The sequence below is a fragment of the Haliotis cracherodii genome, unplaced genomic scaffold (genome assembly GCF_022045235.1).
Source record: "Haliotis cracherodii isolate W230 unplaced genomic scaffold, xgHalCrac1.p SCAF_20, whole genome shotgun sequence".
Classification (NCBI taxonomy): domain Eukaryota; kingdom Metazoa; phylum Mollusca; class Gastropoda; order Lepetellida; family Haliotidae; genus Haliotis; species Haliotis cracherodii.
Genome location: NW_027266276.1, coordinates 5,653,969 through 5,681,656, shown reverse-complemented (window position 1 = coordinate 5,681,656; position 27,688 = coordinate 5,653,969). Strand labels below are relative to the sequence as shown.

General features: G+C 39.0%; 1 protein-coding gene across 2 annotated transcripts in view; it reads left to right on the top strand.

The window, feature by feature from the left end:
• The first annotated feature begins 10,663 nt into the window (after positions 1-10,663).
• LOC139470243 (kinesin heavy chain-like) overlaps positions 10,664-27,688 on the top strand; it is an 87,807-nt gene continuing 70,782 nt past the window's right edge. For both annotated transcript variants that reach the window (XM_071252570.1, XM_071252569.1), the window contains exons 1-4: positions 10,664-10,706; positions 14,293-14,466; positions 14,672-14,813; positions 26,305-26,392. In XM_071252570.1, coding sequence (XP_071108671.1) covers positions 10,669-10,706; positions 14,293-14,466; positions 14,672-14,813; positions 26,305-26,392 — 442 coding nt within the window. In that variant the 5' untranslated portion in view covers positions 10,664-10,668. The remainder of the gene's footprint in view (positions 10,707-14,292; positions 14,467-14,671; positions 14,814-26,304; positions 26,393-27,688) is intronic.

Genomic DNA, 27,688 nt, shown 5'->3' with positions numbered 1-27,688 from the left:
TACAAGATTGTTGAAGAGATTTCTTAAGATGATTGGAAGGCTTTTGCCAGCTTTATTTGCAAAAGCCGATATGTAAGGTTACATTTGTAAATGGAAATATGTACAATACTATTTGTATTGCTGATATATATATTCATCATACGGAGCACTCGGCTAATAATCTCCGTTCATCATATTCAATACTCTGTGCTGAAATATATCATTTAAACAGTGGTATTTGATATTGATGTATGTTTTCTTTGTTTGTTGTTTAATGCCGCACTCAGCAATATTCCAGCTATATGGCGGCAGTCTGTAAATAATCGAGTCTGGTCCAGACAATCCAGTGATTGGCATCATGAGCATCGATCCACGCTGTATCAACTATTGAGATGAATTGAGCCCCATCACCGTATCTTTATTGAGATGAATTGAGCCTCATAGCTGTATCAACTATTGAGATGAATTGAGCCCCATCACCGTATCTTTATTGAGATGAATTGAGCCTCATAGCTGTATCAACTATTGAGATGAATTGAGCCCTATCACCGTATCTTTATTGAGATGAATTGAGCCTCATAGCTGTATCAACTATTGAGATGAATTGAGCATCATAGCTGTATCAACTTTTGAGATGAATTGAGCCCCATCACTGTATCTTTATTGAGATGAATTGAGCCCCATCACCGTATCTTTATTGAGATGAATTGAGCATCATAGCTCAACTATGATGACCTTTGTGGAAGAGACCATTTTCCAGCAATACATACAACTATCAATCCCTCTGATAAACCACTTTCAATAAGGTGGAACTTTACTAAGGCCAATTGGTCTTTATTCTAAACATTGTGTACAGAAAAACTATTATCTGACATTTTAAGGGATGTTTTCGGATCAATTAAATGATACTGGAGACGAAAGCATTCCTAAATCCTCTGCAAACACATGGTTTGATAATGATTTTAAACAAGCTAGGAAAAAAGGAAGAAAGCTTGAGAAATATTTCCGCCGACATGCCACTGTCCACTACTTGAATAACGTTAATATCACGAGCGTCAAAGCGAGAGGCACCTTTAAACAAAATAAACGTCATTCATGGAGGAACTACATATCTAAAATCGATTCCCGCACACCCGTGTCCAAGGTGTGGAATATGATTCAAAAGATTAAGGGCAAAGGATCAAAATCTGGAGTTCACCATCTCAAAGATGGTAAAACACTATTACCAACTAAATTTTAAATTGCCAACAAGCTTGGTGAAACTTGCAAATCATTCCTCATCATCAAATTATTACCCTCAATTTCAGAGGCTTTGAAAACAACAGGAAAAGAAAAAAGAAATTTTAATTCTGATAATGGTGAGGACTACAATGAAACATTTTCACTCCATGAATTGCATACTGTCCTAGGGCAAGCTCATGACACTGCAGCGGGGGCGGACAACACACATTATCAGCTCCTGAAACACTTGCCTGATTCATGTTTTAAAAAAGCTGCTCAATATATTTGATGAAACACTGACAACCGGAAATGTCTCTCCTCGTGGCACAATGCTATTATCATTCCTATACCACACAGATCCATCCAATTACCATCCAATATAATTAACCAGCTCTGTTTGTAAAACCAGCACATGGTCAACAATCATTGAGCCTGGAACTTGGAGACTAAAGTGACATCCACTGTGGTTTCCGAAACAACACAGGTACCATTGACCAGCTGGTGCGTTTAGAAGCATGTATTATAAATTCCATTGTCAACACAAACAACATACTGTAACAATCTTTTTCGATTTAGAGAAATCATATGATGTAAGGTAGAAGCATGGTATTTTTCAAAGATTTGCATGAATTTGGATTGAGGGGCATATTACCTGCCTCTCACATTCTTACCACACATCAAATATCTAAAGGCAAAATGCCCGAAGGCCCTCGACTTGGGTGGGGCGGGCATCAGACAACCCTCCTTCACTTGTACAGATCATTAATACGCTCCAAACTAGACGATTGTCTGTGGTAAAGCCTGCAAAAGCAATTAAAAAATAGACGCAATACACTACCTAGGCCTAATGCTCTGTCTCGGATCTTTTAGACGTCTGTTGTGGACGTCTTACGTGCACAGTTTGTATGTGGAAGCTGACGAACCTTCCCTCGAACAACGCTGCATTAAACTAACACCGCAATCCATCAATAAATTGCATTGCAATCAATCAAATCCAGCATACAAGTGCGTTTTCAACCCACTGTATGAAAACCTGTTTCGAAATGTGTCAAAAATGGTTCCACCGCATGGAATCAGAATTCAACCACGCATCACTGTACCTAAAAGAGATCTGAATATCATATCACCTTACCAACTTCTCCTCCCTGGTAGATGGTAAAGCCAGAGGTGGAAACCTCACTCTAACCCAGCTTAAAAGCCTGAAACAAATCCTTTTTGTTTATCAACAAACATATGACCAATTACGAACAAAATATAATTCTCAGATCCATTTTTATAGACTGATCCAAGGATGGTGGAAAAGTTGGAAGTGCCACCATCTTAGGATCCAGAACTGTCTCCTCAAGAATCACTGCTGAGGCCAAAGCCATCTTAACAACTTTGACCTTTATTAAACAACGAAATCCATGTAAAAAATCATCTTTTCAGATTCATTGTCTTGCCTTCAGGGACTTAAAGGGGCACTGATCTAACGCAATTCCCCGGGACTGGTTGTTGCCTTTGTTATTGTTTTTCCCCAGTGAGTACCCGGATGTAGAGCAGAAATCTAGACTAGCTCGCGACCTCTGCTGCGCCATTCGTAAGCGCATTAGTCACATTTATTGGTAGTAATAAGGGCGTATGGTCACATTGATCAACAAAATGAAATACAGTTTTCGAGATAATAAGGAAATGTAAGTATCTTTGTGGGTAGCATCGGTAATGGTGACGAAGTTTTGATAAGACACTTGCTTGGTAATTTTGCGATTTTCGTTTACACTATTTTGACTTGCAACACAAAGTAAATATTTCACCTGAGCATTGCTTTTTTATAGTGTGTATATTTTTTTACTGTGAAATGTGTAACAAATTTATGAAACGTCTAAATATTCAGTTATTTTACAAAGTGACTGAAAAACATTTCTATCTGTATTATTATGATAACGAATTCCAAACATTTTAATGTCATCACCAATTTTAAGAGACTGAAAATGTAACGTTGAAAAGTACATTTCTATATTGTTTGGCTTCTAATTCTACATAATAATCTGTTGTGATGTTTGTATGCCCTTTTGATCGTCTTAATCAATTTGGACAGATTTTTTAGTCAAAATGACTTAAATATTTACACATTTTATAAAATGCCTGAGAGAATCACATTTTACAAATTGACGGTAATATATACACGCTTACAAAGGAAAAGACCTGTGAAAACAACGTCTATCGCTCATTGAGGAATTTCCCAACCAAGACGTAGAGAAACAAGAACGAATCGGTTCAAATGAAGGAAAACAAAATGCAAATATCATAATTAGAACCTACCAAATTTATGTGTATAAATTTTAGGCAGCTTCCTTGTTCGAGGAATGTATCCGTGAATATCCACACAAAGGAACAATATCCCACTCGTCTGCAGCTGTACAAAGAAACTCACTAACAATCAAATATTTTAAAAGATATATATCGTTTCGGGATATTATAACCCGTGTTCGTTTCTCAACTGATCACTTGGATTGTTTCAGGTGTTTTACATAGGTGTCACATCTCAATGGTCCGCTGAGAAAGCCCACGTGACAATTATTTTCTTTACGTCCACGGTTCCTAAAAAATCCATTGAGTGATAGATAACAATGATCAATCAATCAACGTATTAACGGTTAACCCTTTGAACAAAGTATGTTGTTTTTACATCGGCACTTCACGCCATTATATGAGTGTATTCCCTTTGTTTTAGTAAACCTAGACATGTAAACACTCACTCTTGACATATCCACTGTGCAAGATAACAGTGATTAATCAATCAACGTATTTTCTGAAACGATCCGTTGATTTACAAAAAAAAGTAAATCAACTGATCATTCATCTCTTGCTGGGCTGCCACGTGCATATTACATAACACACATTTCACCTCACTTCAAACCTGGATTTAGATTGAATAATTACCCCAGACACAATAAATGCCAAATGGTTACCTTTGTCAGGTAATCTAAGTGGCGCTACCACTAATTGTACCTGTAATAAATTCATTAACTGAGCATCAAGTGAATGACGACAAATACACAAGTGTAGGGTCATACTAGAAAACATGGATGACAACAAGTGTGTAGTAATCGTAATATCGACGCAAGCCGAAATCCGAAATTCACTGCATGGATACATTTTTTAGTATTAAACTATAACCATCTGGGGGTATTTCCAAATGACGACATCCGATGAGCTCCGCTGTTCTTTTTGTCTGTTTGTTTAGGCTGAAGAAATTAATTAACATGCGCCCTTTGTCGAAATCGTTATAGATCACAGTTAACCAATCAGTGTTTATGCAAAAATGCGTAAAACAAATATTGCCTCCAGCCTCCAAGTTTATTAAGCTGTCCTTGCAGACGGTAGCCCAGTCTCTGGTCACGCTCAGTTGCGTTGCGTATCATCCGGGTACTCACGGGGAAAAAAACAATAACAAAGGCAACAACCAGTCCGGGGAATTGCGTTAGATCAGTGCCCCTTTAAAAGTGTCTCCCCAAGTCATCCTATGATCCTATATATTTTAGACCTTTTCAATGATCTTTCTACTGGCCAATGTTAAATCGTCTGTTGCTGGTTGTCAAGTCATGTAGGCATAACAGGTAACTCAAAAGCCGAAGCTGCAGATACAGCAGCTCTTGCATTCGTCACCACTCGCTCCTTTCCGTAACCTGCAAGACGACTCGTCCCCCTATCGAGGAATGTTATGTGCGAAAATACGACAAACCAATCAGAATGCGCGAATGATTTCAAGTTCTTCGTCAAAGAATCCCTCAGAAATAATTTTTGATTTTTACATGTCTTGCATCTAAAATTATACCAAAGACACAGTTAGATGTGTTCAATCATACTGTATAATTCCGCATGTACCGATGTGCTTTAAATTGCATCTGAAATATATATAATATATAGGGAAATATATGTGAACCATTACGCAACGAGTTGACAATTGTTTTAAGTATGCCCGTTTGCGCTAAGACGGAACCCGGTCGCAAAAATGGCCATAAGGGCACGAGTCGCTATTCGGCTTGTCCCGGAATAACACGAGTTGGTCACGAATGCAGCGCTTGATCTCATGCAATAAAGGTGGGACACCCAGCAAGGCATCAATAAGCTCCACGAATTCCACCAACAATCGGTCATACCTACTTGGGTTTTCAGTCAAGACATGCCACAGTCGGTTGACCCACGAATATATGCTTAAAACAGATGAGGACGAACCTCCTAAGTGTATCCCTTGGGGTGAAAGTTTCATCGTTAAGCATATATTGCTTGACTGTGTGGACTTTGCAAATCGCAAGGGACCACATGATCAAACAGTGTAAGCGGGCATCTGATCTTAGGATCCTTGAAAAAATTGATCATAAATTATAAATATGTATGTGAATAACTAACTTATTGTTTTTAAATTAAAATTTGGTGTGATGCTTTTATCAACTGACATTATTGAAGGCTCTGTCCATCTGGTAAAGGGACCGTAAAATGATTGAACGTGTGATTTGTTCAAAGAAATGAATAGATTATAAACAAATTTAAACCAGGAACAGAATCATCAAAAAGATATCAGAGTGGCAGAACCTCAAAAGGATAAAAGAACCAGTTTATTTAACAAGTTGGGACCCCACGAGGACATGGATGCGTCCGAAAACACAGCATAGGGCACATAGCTTGTCGGCCTCAAAAGAATGTGTGGGGTAGATCCCCGGTTGATCCTCCGAAAAGATAGTTTCTTCGCATATTGTACAGTGGAGGACTGAAGACTTTTAATTTTAATGAATTACGTCTATTTAGTCCAGGATTTTAAACCATCAGCATTCTGTCTACAGGAAACTTATCTAAACCAGACATATCATTTTAACTTACGTCAGTGCAATTCTTTTTCCCCTCAATGTGACAGGGCCACTGGAGGAGCATCAATTTGAAAGCAGGATGTTATCCACAGCCCTGTTATACTTAAAGCCAATCTCCAAGCCGTTTCAGTGCAATTTACATTGCACGTTGCTTTTCCTCTGTGCTAACTGTGCTTCGTCAGCTCTTCAGCTTCCTAATATTCAAGTACTTAACGATCAACTCCCCAAACCACGTGTACTCACGGGTGATTTAAATAGCCACAGCCCATTCTGGAGTAGTAGAAACACTAACAATAAAGGTGAAATACTGGAGGATTTTATATCGCCAATGATGACCTATGTATATTTAAGAATTTACTTTCACTTTGTGTGAGTTCATTGGAGTATGAACCTTCGTAGAGTGAGGGCCAAACTGTATGAACGTCGTCGCAAGCTTCGACGTTCATACCATGTATGGCCCTCACTCCATGAAGGTGTTTGTTTGTTGTTGAACGCCGCACTCAGCAATATTCCAGCTATATGACAGCGGTCTGTAAATAATCGAGTCTGGACCAGACAATCCAGTGATTAACAACATGAGCATCTATCTACGCAATTGGGATCCATGTCATGCATCAACCAAGTCAGCGAGCCTGACTACCCGATCCTGTTAGTCGCCTCTTTACGGCGTGCATGGTTTGCTGAAGGCCTATTCTAACCCTGATCTTTATGGGCCTGGTGTCACCTCCCCTACATTAAGACGAAAGGCCGTGAATCAGCCGAATGGTGTTCAATGCGCATTAAACCCATGCCAACACCTGCACTAGTGTATATGTGAATGTATCTAAGTAGAACTTTGGAGATAGCCTTCGGCTTTATTCGTTGCAGTGAAATCAGAGCACACCATTTGCCTAATCCATGCCCAATAGTGATTCTGAACTGCATGAAGCGAACGTAAAATATGAACTGCGTTTCGTCAACTGTCCTTATTGCTGCATTACCTGACTTCCCGTATTTCAGGCTACGCGTAATAACGCTCAAGGGCCTAAAACGGAAGTAATTCCGTATTTAGACCCATGTATTTACATTATGGTATATATTCTGGTGTGATCTTCCTTAAATGAATTATTTTCATACTTTGAAAGTTAATACTTTGCGATGCTCTACAAGAGGCAAATCTTAATGTGTAGTAAGTACAAGTTCAAGGTTTTCATTCTATGAAGATATTTCCGGTTCAAAGTTAAAATTCAAGTTTATATTTTCTCAGATAAAACAACTTAATAGTTTATAATTTTTATTCAACGCAAGGCGTTCCCTATTTGGGTAAGAAAGCGTAAACGCTTCCGAATTTAAGCCCGGATAACATATTTAAATGAGAAAGGCTATTTTCCGTTGTTAGGCCCACGGCTTAAAGACAGGAAGCCCTTAAACTGACGTCATGAGTGTTTGCTTTAGGCCTGCAATATTTCAGCTGGCTTACGGCGGCCTGTGAATAATTAAATATAGACTTGAGAAACCAGTGACTGAAACCATGAACGGCAACCAAAACCATCTTGGCACACTGAAACACAGTCAGCAAAATGATTGAGCCTACTACCCGATTCATTTTAGTCGACTGTATCATTATTCAAAAAAAAAAAATTTAATACATTTATATTACCATTTGTCTTAACTTGTACACTGACTCTTCAATGAGTGAGTGAGTATGGTTTTACGCCGCATTCAGCACTATTCCAGCAATATCACGACCGGGGACACCCGAAATGGGCTTCACACATTGTACCCATGTGGGGAATCGAACCCATATCTTCGTTTTAACCACAAGACTACCCTACCACCCCTAAGGTGTCGTAAGGACTGGTAGAAAACTGTCATTTTTGAGGATTTGCTACATGTTATCATTATTTGGACTAGTGGACTACATGTACAAATGTTTGTTTCTACCGCTGGACATACACAAAATTTACGTTTGTTCAAGGCAGGGGTTTCTTTATTTCACTGCGTCTGTTGATCTGAAGTTTGTTCAAGGCAGGGGTTTCTTTATTTCATTGCGTCTGTTGAACTAAAGTTTGTTCAAGGCAGGGGTTTATTTATTTCACACACGCACGCACGCACGCACGCACGCACGCACGCACACACACAGGCATGCAAGTACACAAAAAATATGAACTGCAGTAGTGCTTAGTCAACACTCAAAGACTACTTCTCCATGGTTTTGTTGGTTCAAATGTAATTTGATTTAAAACTTTATTTTTTTTAAAACAAAATCGAATAATACACAACTGCTGGTGGGTATCTTAGATCTTTTATCTTTGAAATTCAATAAATTTGTATTTTCGGCACAAATGTACAACATTTTATGTGATTGCAAATGCATGTCCTTCCCTAGTCTTTGTTGAAACAATTTAATTTAACACAAAGTTACCCAGCCACAGATAACTTTAACAAACTGTTGCAGGAGTGAGTGGTGGTTAAAAAGACATAATCAACTTAAACGACAGTTCTTTATTCTTTCAATTTTCAATTACAACAAAACAAACTCGGTATACTTTCTTTGCCATTCAGTTGGTTAGTTTGTTTGTTGTTTAACGCCGCACTCAGCAATATTCCAGCTACATGACGGCGGTCTGTAAATAATCGAGTCCGGGCCAGACAATTCAGTGATTGATATCATGAGCATCGATCCACGGGTCTTTTGCCATTCAGAATACATGTTCTCTGTGCGACAAAACAGGACAGGCATGAACATACTTTGAACGATATTGACTTTACCTCTCAGCGGACAATTGTATTCCACTACTTCAACCCCCTTCGAGTGCATATTAAGCCTCGAAATACTCATGCTTTTTCTAATTTTACTCAACCAAAATGTGCAATGATTATACAAAATCTACCAATAAATTTTAACTATCATTTAACTTTTTTTCCAAGTGAATGTTTAGGGGTGTTAAAAAATTGAAGATTTAAAATAACTGTGCCTAAGGACATGGAAATCGAATATAGACACGCAATACATGCTTGCCTTCGATTTCAAAACCCTCGATGGCTGCCGCCTCCATGTGATCCCATCGATAATTAGTTTCATTTATTGATTTGGTCATGAATAAGAAGATTATATGACTATAATTAACTAGTTATATATAAATCTATATTGTGTTATGGATCAGGGAAATTTAATTTTCCAGTGTTGATACAAATACTTCAGAATCAATGGTGTAACTGTACACGTTATGAGGATGTTGTATGTCTGTTGTTGTTCTACGAGGGCGCACGGGTAGCCGAGTGGTTAAAGCGTTCGCTCTTCACGCCGAAGACCCGGGTTCGATTCCCGACATGGGTACAATGTGTGAAGCCCATTTCTGGTGTCCCCCGTCGTGATATTGCTGGAATATTGCTAAAAGTGGCGTAAAACCATACCCACTTACCGTTGTTCTACGTGGACCGGTGAAGATTCCGGGATAGAACAGGTCTTCAGCAACCAATGCTTGCCGTAAAAGGCGACCATGCTTGTCGTAAAGGCGACTAACGGGATCGGGTGGTCAGGCTCGCTGACTTGATTGATGCATGTCATCGTATCCCAATTGCAAGGATCGATGCTCATGATATTGATCACTGAATTGTCTGGTCCGGACTCGATTATTTACAGACCGTCGTCATATAGCTGGAATATTGCTGAGAGCGACGTTAAACAACAAACAAACAAACGTGCTATTACAATATATATGGTTGTTATGTTTCTCCTTCTCCTGACATACAGTTTTATTATGTTTAATGTTATGTGCGTTATAGTTCAGGCCCTAACCTATCCTTGATTATCACTGGTTAACTGAATCTTAACACCGATTAACTGTTGAATCTTGTCAACACTGGTTGCCAGAAATGCGGTAACTTCGATAGACTTTGGTCACACAAATTATAATAATCGACCGAGCGTTGTACTTTTCACCACAAGGAAGGCATACACGTCGGGGGATTTTTTACCTTTAAATAAATATTCCTGTATATATCGAGGGTGGTCAATGCTACACCCATGGGCGGATACAGCTTTATTGAAAAGGGGGGGGGGGGGGGGGGGGGGGGGCCATGCTACACCGTAGAACAATCTCTTCAAATGTGTACTGACAACCCAGGTAGAGTTGGTTTAATTTCAGGTAGTTTCTTAATTTAATTTCTTGGAGGTCCCCCTCCCTAAATCTCAAGTGTAACACATATGGTTTGTAGGAACAGGTAAAAAAGGCCACAGATACCCGACCACACAACGCCAAAAGACAAGAGAGCCACGTGAAAAATATAAATATGAGCATAAATAGTGTGAGTTTCTATCTTTATGCTCTACTCATTTATATCCGAAGGATTTACAATACGCTTTGATCAATAGTGAATAAACCCCAAGTTAAACTGCAAGTAAGACTACTGCTGCGAAGATACATAAGGTAGACAGCCACCAGGTCCCAGGAAGAGATATTGGTCTCTTGGCGCCTGTACAAGGATGGAATGGCTGTCCATCTGTTCAAGTCCGAGTGGCCCAAGTTACAGTGTCAACTGAACTGAACTCAGACAAGTGAAACAGAACTCTGATAGTTCTGAACTCAGACAAGTGGAACAGAGCTCTGATAGTGCAGCTGTTTGATGGAGCAAATGTATGCTTTGTGGTGCTGTGATGCATATAAACTGTTCAAGGTATGTGTTACGAAAAGAATAAAGATATAAGCATACAAACTGTGTAGGCTTATATTTATAATGTCGCCATTTTCGATTTGTGTCCCTTTTGCTGTTTAGGTGTGTCCTTTTTGTCGTTTGGGTGTGTCCCTTTTGTCGTTTGGGTGTGTCCCTGGGTGTGTCCCTTTTGTCGTTTGGGTGTGTCCCTTTTGTCGTTTGGGTGTGTCCCTTTTGTCGTTTTGATATGTCCCTTTTGTCGTTTGGGTGTGTCCCTTTTGTCGTTTTGATATGTCCCTTTTGTCGTTTGGGTGTGTCCCTTTTGTCGTTTGGGTGTGTCCCTTTTGTCGTTTTGATATGTCCCTTTTGTCGTTTGGGTATGTCCCTTTTGTCGTTTGGGTGTGTCCCTGGGTGTGTCCCTTTTGCTGTTTGGGTGTGTCCCTTTTGTCGTTTGGGTGTGTCCCTTTTGTCGTTTGGGTGTGTCCCTTTTGTCGTTTGGGTGCGTCCCTGGGTATGTCCCTTTTGTCGTTTGGGTATGTCCCTTTTGTCGTTTTTGTATGTCCCTTTTGTCGTTTGGGTATGTCCCTTTTGTCGTTTGGGTATGTCCCTTTTGTTGTTTAGGTATGTCCCTTTTGTCGTTTGGGTATGTCCCTTTTGTCGTTTGGGTATGTCCCTTTTGTCGTTTGGGTATGTCCCTTTTGTCGTTTGGGTATGTCCCTGGGTATGTCCCTTTTGTCGTTTTTGTATGTCCCTTTTGTCGTTTGGGTGTGTCCCTTTTGTCGTTTTTGTATGTCCCTTTTGTCGTTTGGGTATGTCCCTTTTGTCGTTTGAGTATGTCCCTTTTGTCGTTTGGGTATGTCCCTTTTGTCGTTTGGGTATGTCCCTTTTGTCGTTTGAGTATGTCCCTGGGTGTGTCCCTTTTGTCGTTTGAGTATGTCCCTTTTGTCGTTTTGGTATGTCCCTTTTGTCGTTTGGGTATGTCCCTTTTGTCGTTTGGGTATGTCCCTTTTGTCGTTTGGGTGTGTCCTTTTTGTCGTTTTTGTATGTCCCTTTTGTCGTTTGGGTATGTCCCTTTTGTCGTTTGGGTGTGTCCCTGGGTGTGTCCCTTTTGTCGTTTGGGTGTGTCCTTTTTGTCGTTTTTGTATGTCCCTTTTGTCGTTTGGGTATGTCCCTTTTGTCGTTTGGGTGTGTCCCTGGGTGTGTCCCTTTTGTCGTTTGGGTGTGTCCCTTTTGTCGTTTGGGTGTGTCCCTGGGTATGTCCCTTTTGTCGTTTGGGTATGTCCCTTTTGTCGTTTGGGTGTGTCCCTTTTGTCGTTTGGGTGTGTCCCTGGGTGTGTCCCTTTTGTCGTTTGGGTGTGTCCCTGGGTGTGTCCCTTTTGTCGTTTGGGTATGTCCCTTTTGTCGTTTGGGTGTGTCCCTTTTGTCGTTTGGGTGTGTCCCTGGGTATGTCCCTTTTGTCGTTTGGGTATGTCCCTTTTGTCGTTTGGGTGTGTCCCTTTTGTCGTTTTGATATGTCCCTTTTGTCGTTTGGGTATGTCCCTTTTGTCGTTTGGGTGTGTCCCTGGGTGTGTCCCTTTTGCTGTTTGGGTGTGTCCCTTTTGCTGTTTGGGTGTGTCCTTTTTGTCGTTTGGGTGTGTCCCTTTTGTCGTTTGGGTGTGTCCCTTTTGTCGTTTGGGTGTGTCCCTGGGTATGTCCCTTTTGTCGTTTGGGTATGTCCCTTTTGTCGTTTTGGTATGTCCCTTTTGTCGTTTGGGTATGTCCCTTTTGCCGTTTGGGTGTGGCCCTTTTGTCGTTTGGGTATATCCCTTTTGTCGTTTGGGTGTGTCCCTTTTTCGTTTGGGTGTGGCCCTTTTGTCGTTTGGGTGTGTCCCTTTTGTCGTTTGGGTATGTCCCTTTTGTCGTTTAGGTATGTCCTTTTTGTCGTTTGGGTATGTCCCTTTTGTCGTTTGGGTGTGTCCCTTTTGTCGTTTGGGTATGTCCCTTTTGTCGTTTTTGTATGTCCCTTTTGTCGTTTGGGTATGTCCCTTTTGTTGTTTAGGTATGTCCCTTTTGTCGTTTGGGTATGTCCCTTTTGTCGTTTGAGTGTGTCCCTTTTGTCGTTTGGGTATGTCCCTTTTGTCGTTTGGGTATGTCCCTTTTGTCGTTTGGGTGTGTCCCTGGGTATGTCCCTTTTGTCGTTTGGGTATGTCCCTTTTGTCGTTAGGGTATGTCCCTTTTGTCGTTTGGGTATGTCCCTTTTGTCGTTTGGGTGTGTCCCTTTTGTCGTTTGGGTATTGGGTATGTCCCTTTTGTCGTTTGGGTATGTCCCTTTTGTCGTTAGGGTATGTCCCTTTTGTCGTTTGGGTGTGTCCCTTTTGTCGTTTTGGTATGTCCCTTTTGTCGTTTGGGTGTGTCCCTTTTGTCGTTTGGGTATGTCCCTTTTGTCGTTTGGGTATTGGGTATGTCCCTTTTGTCGTTTGGGTATGTCCCTTTTGTCGTTTGGGTATGTCCCTTTTGCCGTTTGGGTGTGGCCCTTTTGTCGTTTGGGTATATCCCTTTTGTCGTTTTGGTGTGTCCCTTTTTCGTTTGGGTGTGTCCCTTTTGTCGTTTGGGTGTGTCCCTTTTGTCGTTTGGGTATGTCCCTTTTGTAGTTTGGGTGTGTCCCTTTTGTCGTTTGGGTATGTCCCTTTTGTCGTTTAGGTATGTCCCTTTAGTCATTTGGGTGTGTCCCTTTTGTCGTTTGGGTATGTCCCTTTTGTCGTTTGGGTATGTCCCTTTTGTCGTTTGGGTGTGTCCCTTTTGTCGTTTGGGTATGTCCCTTTAGTCATTTGGGTATGTCCCTTTTGTCGTTTTGGTATGTCCCTTTTGTCGTTTGAGTATGTCCCTTTTGTCGTTTGGGTATGTCCCTTTTGTCGTTTGGGTATGTCCCTTTTGTCGTTTGGGTATGTCCCTATAGTCATTTGGGTATGTCCCTTTTGTCGTTTTGGTATGTCCCTTTTGTCGTTTGAGTGTGTCCCTTTTGTCGTTTGGGTATGTCCCTTTTGTCGTTTGGGTATGTCCCTTTAGTCATTTGGGTATGTCCCTTTTGTCGTTTTGGTATGTCCCTTTTGTCGTTTGAGTATGTCCCTTTTGTCGTTTGGGTATGTCCCTTTTGTCGTTTGGGTATGTCCCTTTAGTCATTTGGGTATGTCCCTTTTGTCGTTTTGGTATGTCCCTTTTGTCGTTTGAGTGTGTCCCTTTTGTCGTTTTGGTGTGTCTCTCCTGACTTTTTATCCGGCCGTTTACATCAATGTGTGATGTTGGTGCTACAGGCAAGTCTAGTAAGGTTGTTTCTCTTATTCACATTATGTTGAATTATGACTATTATACAGCAAAATATATAAATCTATCTTCGAGCACAGGAAGTCTCAGCTGTAGGCCTACACAAACAAAAATAGTTTTTAATGAACATGTATTCTACATTAAAAAGAAAATTATATGTTACTGATGTCGACACGGTTTGAAATGTTTCTATTGAAAATAACTTGCATTAAAAAGACAGTTTACTGTTCAAATTGACAACTGTCGTTAAAATCGTAACAAGGATCACGTTAACTGCTTAAATTAAGCGCCATTTCATTCTTTTTGACAGGTGCGTCGATAAAGAGGTCACGAGAGGTCATTCCATGACGTCATCCTCCCAGCATTCTTTGGAAACATGGCGACTTTGTGTTGAAGATGATGATGTGATACAGTACTTTGAGGATGATTTGACCAATTATTCTGCTCCGGGACGATTTACAAACACACGTGACAGTTGTCAGAGGTATTTCTCGAATTGCCTGGTATAATTCAGTTCGGATATTACCCAGACGGCTCTGTATTTTACCATCGGCATTCCGTCCCGCAAAATGATCAATGAATCAGAGAGATCCAGTTGGTCGCCAACACGAAGCGAATAATTTATTCTCACTTTGATAGTTGTCATAATAGTTAAGACGGGATTTACGAACATTCTCTTGTATCCCTAGTTATTCCAGAAAGGAGATAAAAATGGCTGCAGACGAAACAATCAAAGTTGTTTGCCGAGTACGACCCTTGAACTCGGCAGAGGAGAAGGCTGGGAGCAAATTCGTCTTGAAATTTCCAACAGACGACTCCATAGCTGTATCCGTGAGTACATCTATCATTGAATATGTGTTGTGTACTAAATACATTAGGATAACTGTCACTCACCAAAGACAACCCTTGGACAGTTTATTCTGTACTGTGACGTAATGCTCACAACACTGATGTTAATGCATATATATGTTTATCATAATAAATACACCTCCAGGTGACTTCGCAATTCTTCATCATTTTTATGCATAATGAGAAGAGATTTGTACCGGTTATATATTTTACTGGTTTGTCTTCACTTAGTGCAGTGACTCAGTGTTGTACACGAGATGAATGTGGATAAAGTCTGTAGATTGATTATGGTATTGATTTGCCAAGGAAATTGCAAATGGCAGCCCTTCTGGTTGCACGCAGTCTGTTGCAGATCAATAATAAACAATTGTTGATAAAATGGCAGGATGGATAGAATTCAAGTGTATCTGTACTTGAATAGCATGGATGTTTCAACACAAAACGGTCTGACCGTTGCTTATGTTCCTCTCACCATAGACGCTAGATATAAACACGGATATAAAGATACAGCTTATGTATTCACTCGATGGAATAGCATGGTTGTTTTTCAGATGCAATTTGCTCATTGTTTATCATACATTTAACTTCAGAACACATAGATAAATTTCCATCATGGTAATCATTGTAATGCATGATTCGGCTGCAATGTCATGTGTTATGTGAACCTGTGATGTGCTGACAGTTTGACCACAATACTGACACTAGAAATTGGCACTAGTCCTGTAGTCCTTGCCAAACAGCCCCAAATTAAGGTATCGTAAGAACTAGAAGACATTTGCCATTTTTAAGGGTTTTTGCTGTATGTTATGAGAACTAGTGGACTAAAATATTAGTTTCTACTGCTGCACTCCATGCTGCCAGTTTATCAATATTATGTTTATTATCTCTTTATAATCATGATAATGAAATAGTATTTTCTGTAAGCATTACTTTCCAATTAGTTTCTTTTGACATTAAAACTAGATTTTGTGATGACCCTGCTGACATTTTCATCATGTGAAATCAAAATGCGCCTGTCATATTTTCCATTAGTGAGCATTATGGTAAGCTTAAAGGAATGATCTAATCAGTTTAGTAATCATGGGAATAGTATTATGACCTAATACTCTTTCACAGTTTCATGCTTAGGATCTGGCATAGCTCGAACCAAGTGATCTACCAGACAGACTGTCACATTATGTAATTTTACACACATGATCCCACACATCCCTTCCACACATGCACTGGCAAGGTTTGTTGTAATAATTAATACACTTATTGTACAATGTTAGTTGTTTGCCTCAACTGCTGTTAGCGTTGCAGCAGAGGAGGAAATGTGCTGTGGGACCACGTGTGTCTGGCCTTGACTTACCGCTGAGAACCTGCTGGAAATGTCAGGAATTCACCACAGATGCACACATAGCTTTTATCTCAGCTCAACGGCAAGAGCTTCAAGTCAAAATGGGTTTGTGTAGATTGAAAGAATTGCAAGAGATATTTCTGCTTTTTAAAAAAAAGTACTGTCAGTTTGGGCCATGTTAAGAATAAGAGTCTATATATAGTTCCCATGTCACAGGGACTTCATGTTTTTCCTCGTTCATTCATAGAGAGCAGGTGTTTGATCTCTGTGAGATGTAGTAACATTAAAAAGCAATGGTCTCATATTCATATTTGGCTAAGTTTACGTGGTTGAGGCACACTGTATCTAACATGGCGGTAGTGCACATTATGGTCTAAGACCATATTCTGTGTAACTATTTTTGTTATCTAGTAGGTAAAACTAGCCTTCATTGCAACCCTAATATAATTTTTAAGAGACCTGGTGAACAGTTGATATAGTTGCCAATCTTAAATCCATCCTAATGCTTTTGTTGGTTTTATTACTATCTTTTAAACGTGTTGTTGTAGAAGCTTTGGTAAATGTGCACCTCAAACACCCACAGGCTACTCTTCTTCAATAGAATATGAAGTAATGTTGACAGAAGGTGCAGTTGTCTAATACCTCTGATATACAATGACAATCCCATTTGCTATGTGGGTATGTACATCTATGTTGAGAGGGTGTGAGCAGTTGAATGTTCTTTTCTAGCATAAACTAGGTCACTCGCTTCTGTGGCTTTATGATGGAAATGAGATGACATGTTTTCATGTTCGTGGGAAGAGCAATGGAAAGAGATAACTGAAAATGTAGGAATGTTTCCTCCACATCTGCTCGATTATTATGACGTTTTGCAAATTTGTTAAGCTTGTATTGATTTGAAATTTCAGTATCAATACACTGACTGAAAAATAAAGCGATCATTTGATTAAGGATAGGGGCGATACTAGTGGTGGGATGATACATCGATGCATCGGTGGATCTCAATTTTTTACTTCTCGATACAAGTATCGGTCACAGTTACACACTGAGTTAAAGATGTCGATTCTGACCTTAAATGTTTGATTTACCGAATGTTCCACTTAACACTAATCAGTTGTGAAAGCTAAAAGTGAAAACATAAATATTTTCATTTGTTGTGCCATACATACTCTGCCAACTGTAAATCATCAGTGTGCTAGGTATTTGGCCATCCTGTCTATGAAAAAGATGGCTTACGCACCACAGATAAAAGCACATGCAAGTATCGTGGTGCATATCAGTTCGTGAGTAAGGTATCGTGATATGTACTGGATCGCACAGTTGGTGTATCGTGCCAACCCTAGGTGATACAGTACTGGGATATATTTCAAACTCTCTTGGCTTTCATTAATCCTGGTAATTGTCATGTTTTATCTTCTATGTTTGTCATAATTCTAAGACAGAGGTAAAAAAACAAATTAGTTTGTCAATTGTATGAATATATTTGAGGTGTAATATTCGTATTATTTATGTTCCAAGTTTGTGTATTTTAATGTTGTGGGAAACACTTTGTAGCTATTATTGATCTGTCAATAACACCCTTGTTGTTTGACAGGGTTTGAAATTGACAAAGGTATGCTAGTACAGACTAGACAAAGTGAGGCAGGACCACTACCACTTTTTCCATTAGGGAGATGGCGTCTCTGTAGCTGTTTGTTCTTGCTGACTAGTGAAAAAAACAAATTAATTTCTAACCCTGTTTGATAGTGTGAGTGTTGCTGTAAACAATGCATGAAAACATAGTTGGATGAACGTGATGAATATTTTGTTGAGGGGGAGATGAGAATTTAATGTGAAATAAGACATTGATTTTATTTCACCAATTACTCCAATGACCTCTGAGCCCATGTCAAGGTTAGAGCAGCTGCACGCTATTGCATCATTTCAGTATCTGTAGTGTCATGATTTTAGGTCATGATCGTTGTCTGTGATCATATCCAGAGCTCGGTTATCATTAAGGAAAGGTTTGTGTATCTCGTGTGTCTATTATCCAGGGACTGCCTCTGTGATCTGGTGGTAGAGCGTCCCACCGAGGTGCGGAAGGTTCGGGGTTTGATCCCTGGCAGCGTCATACCAAAATACGTTAAAAGATGGTACTTGTTGTTACCCTGTCTAGCGCGGCATTAAGGGGCTAAAACAAGGACTGGTCGGCCCAGAGTCAGTATACTGTGTCTGAGTGGGGTATTCATGTTAAACTGCGCCATGGTATCTCAGTGGCCTAGCATTATAAATCGGCATCAGTCCGGACTAGTACAGACACACACACACACACACACACACACACACACACACACACACACACACACACACACACACACACACACACACACACACACACACACACACCACACACACACACACACACACGTCGCTATATAAGTGCAATAATCTTGAACGCAATGTTAAACCCAATTTCACCTATTATCAAGGGTATGTCAGCATTCACAGGCATAGATGCCAACATGTTCATATACATGTACCATATATTTAAGAAATAAACGACAAGTGGGAGTTGTTGTCGTACACTGCAGGGAAAATAAACCATGAGGGGTACACATCAAGTTACGAGCACATGTTTGAATCTCCAGAAATGACGTCATGATATAACAATGTTTTATTGTGAAATAAACCATGCTTTGTTCCTCATTGTTCTTGGTGATTTATCGTGTAGCTATCTTACATACAGAGTGATATGACGGGGGAATGATTTTGTCTGGGATAGGAAATATTAAACTTACTGATAGTGCATAGCGGATTGAAACGTAATCACTGACTATATTGGTATAATATATTGGTCATTTTGTGTTTTGAATGTTTACAGTATATATTAAGTGAGTTTATTGATTATAATTAAATCATTATTATTAATAATTTATTTATGCCTATTGTTACTTGTATATACTTGTATGTTTAACTCCTTATATTTTGTTGATAATAATTAAATTATTCTGTCAGCATGAAAGCATTAACATGAGTTTGTATGTTTGTTATATTCCCACATGTCTGATAATAGTAACTATTTAAGACTTTGTAAGTTACATGACCTTTACCATTGGTAGTGACAAATTATCGACATTTTTGTGTGGAATATTATTCCAGTACAACTTCAACAGGCCAAACAAATGATTAAACCTAGGAAAATAGTATGAAAATTACATGATCTGTTAGCATGGTTAAGCATGTTCAATATCAATCACAATTTTTTGTGTGTGAAGATGTCAAATTTATGACAACATAATAACATTTGTATGTATACATTCTATAAACATATGAGCAACTATCAGAATAACTGAATGTTCTTGTGACTACAAAGTACCTGCAATCAAGTAAATATGTCCTGCATGGATACGGACACGTAGGTGATTCTTTTCTATAACCTCCAGTAGAAACGTATCCGACTGAAAACACACAAGATGTCATGACACTGGATTTGAGGTCAGCTGGTCACAGTCAGTAAACAGGGTGTATACATCGCCATCACTCAATATGCTTCTGAATGGGGTCACTGCCCGGGGTATTGATGACCAATTTAGGTTACAGACATTCTTTGTGTGAAGATATTTGGTTCTTGGAGACTCCCTGAGTCCCAGTCACCCTTCATTTCAGCTACAGAAACTAAGAATTTTGGTCCACTAGTCATGATAATGACATATAGAAAAACCCTTAAGATTGATTTTCTACTTATCCTTGTGATACCTTAACTGTTGGGTAGTTTGACAAGGACTATAGGACTACTACCAATTTCTACTGCTGCATTTGGTTTGTTGTTTGTAGATTGAGAAATGAACTGTCAACTGGCTGGTTGTAAGAAGTGAATAGTTGAAAGTCACAAGACAAGGATTTAGATTGGTTGAAATGCCACAACCAAACTGTCCCAAAGACCCTTTTCATCATTCATAATGATATAGAATAATGTCCTATAAGAAACTGATAAAATCATGAAAATGTCTGATTGCAAAACCACAGCAAATTTGCATTAAACATCATAGGTCCTCTGTTTCAGACAAATCAGTTGTGAGTGTTTTTAAATAAATAGAAGTGTGCAGTATTATTGATATACAACAATTTGAAATACTAATGAAGATGTTATAAAATACGTTAGGGATAATGTTTCAAAATCATTCATATTTTAATCATGTTGGCAAAGTTTACATAAGTGACAGGTTGTACTGAAGTTATAAAACTCAGAAATTATAAGTTTGATTATGGTGATAGAAAAAGTATAACTTCACAACCAGCTTCCTGTATACAATGTGTCTATTACGCATGTTACATGATCATAGCAACATCCAACAACATGGCAGACAACTATGAAGTTGTCAAAATGTGCAGAAAGTCTGAGTATGGGTTCTTATTTATTCAGGTTCATTAGAAAATATATTGTACATATTGCAACACATGAACAGCTAATGGCTAACTTGCAATACTAACTCAGGCCAATAGTCATCACTTTAAAGAATGCATGTTTAATGCTGCTAAGATTGGATAGTTATCATTGTTAATGAGAATGAAAATGCATTGTTAACCTGAATATATTATTGTTATTCTTCATTTATAGTTCTAGGTGTGAAATATGACTGTTGTCAGCACTGTATTGACAGGATTAAACATGAGATCACATTATACAACATTTAATTTCACAGTAAACAGAATGTGTTACATTGTGATGACATTCAGGATACAGTATAGTGTTTACTGAGCCCACTCCGCCCACCCTTGTGTACTGGAAGTGTACTCACTGTAGGTGTGCAGTGTATGGGTTGGGTAGAGGCTGTCTATGGGGACAATACACAGGTATGTCTGAATATCTTCTTGTCGCTAAGCTGTGTCCTCCATTCATAGACCATCCCCAAGTAAGGGTCATCTTCATAGTCTGGTGACTATTTCCAGTCTAGGTATGAATGTTGTAGTTGGAAATTGCGACGTTGTTTCTGTGTATTTAGGGTAAATATACTGCTCAAAACAAATTAAACAATGGCATGCCATGTTTGTTTGTTTATTGTTTAACGCCACATATGAACAAGACTTTTCAAGAGTCTGTGTCATTACTAAACTCAAATCTACTAAATAAGTTTTGTTTGGATTTCTTTTCAATCCCTTTGTTGGTGGAATATAGACTTGTCAAGTTTTCATGTACAATATCGAGTATGGTATCACAACCTCAAGAAATGTGTTGTATCATGACAAAGTCTATCATTTCAGCCCTAATGTGTATACTTAAGTAATGGATACGTAGAGAGCTTGTGACCTATAATGCTCTGTTCACATTGTGACTACCTTTAGGATATTTACAAGTAAGTGGGGCGGTCGGGTAGCCTAGTGGTTAAAGCGTTTGCTCGTCAAGCCGAAGACCCGGGTTCGATTCCCGACATGGGTCCAATGTGTGAAGCCGATATCTGGAGTCCCCCGCAGTGATATTGCTGGAATATTGCTAAAAGCGGCATAAAACCATACTCACTCACTCACTTACAAGTAAGGGCAAATCCATTTGTAACTGGGCATGCATTGTTTTTTGTAGTCAAACACAGAAAGTCAAAATGATGGTAATGATGATGATAATAATGAACTAAACACATAAATAGCTCTGGAATCCAGCCATATGGTAATAAATAATGATGATGATATATATGGGGCTAAAATTCAGCTAGAATTAACTACTTGAAAGTGCTGTAGGACACTTTATGACACTGGACATCATGAGAGAGGGTCTATGTGATATGCGTCAGTTGAACAAATGAGTCTTAGTTGTGATTGGGAGGTGGTCAGTTCTTGAATTCTGAAGTATGGTGGTATTGCATGCTTAGTGTGTTATCAACAACTGGTGATACTCTTTTTGTACTCAGTGGTTCCTCGTTCTAATGAATAACACAAATATGTCTCAGCTGCAGGTTTTTCAGGGATGATTACTAGATTTCAACTCAGTGTTGACATGGGCAGATTGATATAGATGATGTCACATGAAGGCTGTAATGTGTTAAGTCATCAATGATATGTCTTAAGGGGATAACAACGGAGCATGTCAAGCAAGAAATTATAAGTGGATGCCTGCAGCTTAATATAAGCAGCTTTGTGATAGGAGTTTAATGTGGACAGATAAGAACATTTTCCATATCTCGTGATTCAGATAAATTTACTGTTATGATATCGACTGTGGTTAGCTGAACATAAAAAAACGAACCAACACTTTACTGGAATCAACTTCCGACTGATCATGCTAATTGTTGCAAAATGTTTACAGTTAAATGAACAAAAAACAAAATGGAGTTTACATGCAAAGTGATATGTAAATTTTGCTTCATCTTTTAATAGTTGAATTAGATGGAAAGTTTTATTTTGTGAATAATCTTTCATATGATCATGACAAGGAAAGGCTGTTGTCCATGTACAGCGATAGATAGTCCTGTAGACCTTGCCAAACTGCCCAATAGTTAGGGTATCATATTAAGGACTAGTAGAAATTTCCCATTAAGGGTTTTACTGTATGTTATCATTATGACTAGTGGACTCAACATGTAACTTTCTATCTGTATATATAACTTGGAATAATTTGTTGAATTGATAAATTGTCAAATAATTTGCTTAAACAGTTATAAGATTTGTTATGTCTGTCCTATGATAAATATATGTGTTAAGTTTTTATGTTAATTGACAGTGAAATGTGGTACATATATTAGTTGATAAGATTGATAAGACTAGGTGAATGATGATAAGTGTGGGATAAAGCCTGTAATCAGATTAATATTAAAGTATATTTATGGATGGAACAAATGCATACCAGTTAAATACACATACTTATTATACATCACATTTACAGTCGTGTGTGCACAGCATCGCCTCGTCAGCCCCATAAGTAGCCTAGAAAGTTTCCTCACCTGGCCGCATTTTATCTGGGCCAGCTTGTTGTGATTGGCTTGAGTTGGAAGCCGGAGATAGATGAGAGATGTAACCTTCACTGTGGGCGGACTGTGCAATACGTACATCTGCGGTTCAGGGGATTTCTGATGTGATCTGGTGAAGCATTATATCCATGTTGTCTCACTTGGGGATATGTTTGAATCACAGAATCACCCTGATTATGATCCTTGGTTTGTCAGGACCATAATTGTGCGTGAAGATTTTGCCATAGTGGTAAATCCACTTGGGCCTCATCACTTGGGGCTTTTCTCCAGCATTAAGCTGACATGCTGTGAAGTTGGCATGATTGAACCAAATCACACGCTGATGTATGGGTGTTTTCATGTTGGAGTTTTCAGGGATCAGATTACAGGGTTGTGGGTCGTGGTTAGTTTGCTTCTTACGACAGACCTGGGTTTCATTCTCCACATCGGTAAGCAAGCCTCAAGGACTGATATTAATCTGGTTAACATTGGAAGGCATTCCCAGTTGTGTCTCCCAGATTAACACATTTGTGAAATAACACATTATAGTTACATTGTGATATTCCTTTGATCATATGTAGATTTCCCAGGAGGAATCACCTTGAAAACGGGGGGCTGGACTTACAGAGTCAAGATTAACAATGTTTCTCTGTATTTGCTTTTGGATTGACTCCGTGGTCTAGTGGTAGAGCATGCACCCGGAGAGTGGAAGGTTGTGGGTTCGGTCCCGGCTGTGTCATACCAAAAGGCGTTAAAATATGGAACTTGTTGTTTCCCAGCCTGGTGCTGGGCATTAAGGGGCTAAAACAAGGACTGGTCGGGTCGGAGTCAGTATACTGTGTCTGAGTGGGGTAGTCGTGTTAAGACTCATTTCACCTCACCTGCATGTGCTTTAGTCAGCCATGTTCCATTTTTGTTTGCCACAGACTTACTACTAGCTAGCATTCATTTCTAACATTGATCGTGTGAGATGATCAGCTATATACATGAACCTAGGAAGTAGGACTTTACTCTCGAAACTCAAGACTTCTGGATATGTATATAATTAACATGACTAGGAACAAACTTATCAACTTTGGCATCTTAGCCATGTATGTTTATTGTATATTTATTGTATATTTATTGTATATTTATTGTATATTACAGTATGATATACATGAATAATATCCGACTCGACTGCATGTTGACTGTAGGACATGATTGATGATTAAGTAAAAACTTGCCATCCAAGATGTTAGCTGTTGGCTTATACAGCCCTGCATGTTGTTGATCCTGTTATGGGGGTTACACCATGAATGGCACATCGCCAGGTTAAGTGTATATTGTCACATGGAGGAAAGAGGAAGGGCAGCTACATCAACAATAAATGATGAATTTAAAGCTTTAGGTTGTTTTGGAAGGGGGAAGTTTGCAAGCAAAAAATACACTTTCCTCTGTCAAAACTGTCAAGAAAGACATGCATTTTAGTTTGTAGGATTGCAAAATTGTGATATTATTCGATTTCTTTCAATTAACTTGCATACAGAAACGCATGCAGTTTATTGAAAAACTCAAATGTATATAAACAGCATGCGTAAATACCCAATGAAGATTTTTCAGCATGGGTACAAAGGAGCTAATTTCGGAAACACAATTACGAGCCAATTTACTTTCTGAATCAGGCCTATATATTTAGAACAGTTATATACATCTAAAACATTATTTCTTTTTTTTTTAAATCTTAAAATGTTCACTAATTTTTAGAAGAACCCAATAGAGTGATGAATAGATGAGTGACAAAATACTGGTTACCAAATGAAAAATGTAATAACCCAATTAAAATAGAGACCCTAGAGTAAGAACTCAATTGCTCAAAAAGTTATCTTGAGCTCTGTATTATTTTCATAAATTTTGAGGAATTTTGAAATTTGTAGTTCAAAATGGGAATTTCTGGAAGCATCTGCTGCAGACTTAGGGCTAAATGGCCTCCTGAGCAGATCTAGATAAATCCCTGAGTTTTCATTGTATACTGTCTTGGAGTGAGTGAGTTGGGTTTAACACAACTTTTAATTCCATTTATGTCACAGCGTGTCATCTCCATATGGTAGGAAAGACTGAAGTAATGCATGTCTCCAACGTTTACCACTCTGGTAAAACCCATGAGCATTGTTATGTTAACATGGTTATGGAGCTGACAAATTTAAAACAGAATTGTTGCAAACCAGGATTCTAACCCACAATCATAGGTTTCTGGCGTGCTCAAGGGATGCAGCATTTTGCACAGTGAATTCTGGTGCTTTTGACGACTTGGCCACTTTCTCAATAATGGTCCTGGATGTAAAAAAAATTGTTTTATTGAAGCAAAACCCATATTAAACATTGTTCAAGCCACTTTAGGATATTAACCAGTGTTTGAAATTAAGCAAGGAAATTGGTCAGGGGTTCTCATCATAGCCCTGTTAAAAGTTACAAAAGAATTGGCAGACCGTGGTTCAAATAGAGGCAAACCTCCAGGACCCCAGGACCCCCCTTAATTTGAACACTGTCAATATATATATATAAGGTTTGACAAATGTCAGGTTATCTCGTAGCACAACAGATTTTCAAGAGAACAGATTTAAACAGTATTGCTTAGTTTGGACACCTTTGTGTCACCTTTTCTCACCTTTCAAAGGTAAACTACAAAAAATATGACTGACATTCACTTGACTGACTGGCAGTCAGGTCTCAATTTCATGTTCAGATTACTGTCATTTATCTAGCATTGTGTCTAGGATGTCTAGTAGACCAGCATTTTTGTAAAACCCTTGCATCATGTCTGGTAGACCAGTGTATTTGTCAAAACCTGCCATCATGTCTGTAGACCAGCGTATTTGTCAAAACCTGTCATTATGTCTAGTAGACCACCTATTTGTCAAAACCTGCCATTATGTCTAGTAGACCAGTGTATTTGTCAAAACCTGCCATTATGTCTAGTAGACCAGCGTATTTGTCAAAACCTGCCATTCTGTCTAGTAGACCACCTATTTGTCAAAACCTGCCATTATGTCTAGTAGACCAGTGTATTTGTCAAAACCTGCCATCATGTCTAGTAGACCAGTGTATTTGTCAAAACCTGTATATGTAATGTGTGAGTATGAATATATTTAAGGTAATAATACAAAATCATTCCGAGAACTTATTCTTGTTGCCATGGTTATGTGCTATGTAAATTAATTCCTGCGTTGTTTTGTTTCAGAACAAAGTGTTCGTGTTTGACAAGATCCTCAAGCCTAATGTAACCCAGGAACATGTATACAATGTTTCAGCTAAACCCATTGTTGCAGGTGAGTGTCATGCTATAAACATCTTATGACATGCATGTTAGGTAATACTGAATAGTGTGGTGAACTTGTTTCGTAGTTGAATGATCATATTTCAATCATCCCTAAAAGCAGAACATTGTGGAACCAATTCTAGCCCCAACCTTTTGTATTTTCAAAGCGAGATTATGAATCCCTTACATGCAGTTACCAAATTTATCAAGACTGACATCTTAATTTTATAGCAACAGAAAAAAGAGTGGAGATTGATTTACTCCAAACTTCCCTTACAAAAGCAATTAGAACTTTGAAAGTAAGTTTCTTTACAGTTTGAAACATTCGATGAAATAGTTCCACTTCATCATGCTTGGAACTGTTAAGAGCACATCAGGGTCACTGTACTCACGTTCAGGGTCTCTTTAACATTTGAAGATAGGATGATGTAGGCCTTTTTCAAATTTGAGAAGCCTTTGGGGTATCATTAACTGCATTGCAAGCAAATTACTTTGTCCTGTAAGAATAGTGCGATAATTCCTGTAAATTTGAGAAAAAGGTTGGGATTTTGTAGTAGCAGTTTTAGGTTGCCAGAGATTTAAAGTTGACATTGAATTTTGAAGGTGTTTTCTACATTCTTTATGTGCATGCTGGATGAATACGCTTTGTGAATGTCTTTTGAGGTATGCTCTTTGAGGGAAACTATATTGCAATATTGTGGGCTGCTATTACAGTGCAATCGCAATAGTGAAAATAGCACCAATAGCCACCCCTACATTGCACAGTGCAGGTCCCAAGAGCTAACAAGATGAGGATGGGGATGTTGCCATGTGTGACCTGGCTGGTTCTATGCAAACGTCCCTGATGACATCAATCATCTGTTTACCTGGCCCATATGCAGTTATTAACATGCCAACATGATATATCTGTAATACTGCAGAATAGACCAGCAACACACAACATTACTCACTCACTTATGATGGCACTTGGGCGGTCGGGTAGCCTGGTGGTTAAAGCGTGTGCTCGTCACACCGAAGACCCGGGTTTGATTCCCGACATGGGTACAATGTGTGAAGCCCATTTCTGGTGTCCCCCGCCGTGATATTGCTGGAATATTGCTAAAAGCGGCAGAAAGCAATGTTCACTAACTCACTCACTCACTCACTATGATGGCACTTATGCTAAAAGAATAATTTACTGAAAGTGATTCTGGACCCTTGAGCTTGTAGATGGTTGGCACAAACTTCAAACACAACACTACATCACAGAATCATTCAGTAATTCATTACATATTCCCAGTGACTGGTGGAAGTGGTTGCTTTACAA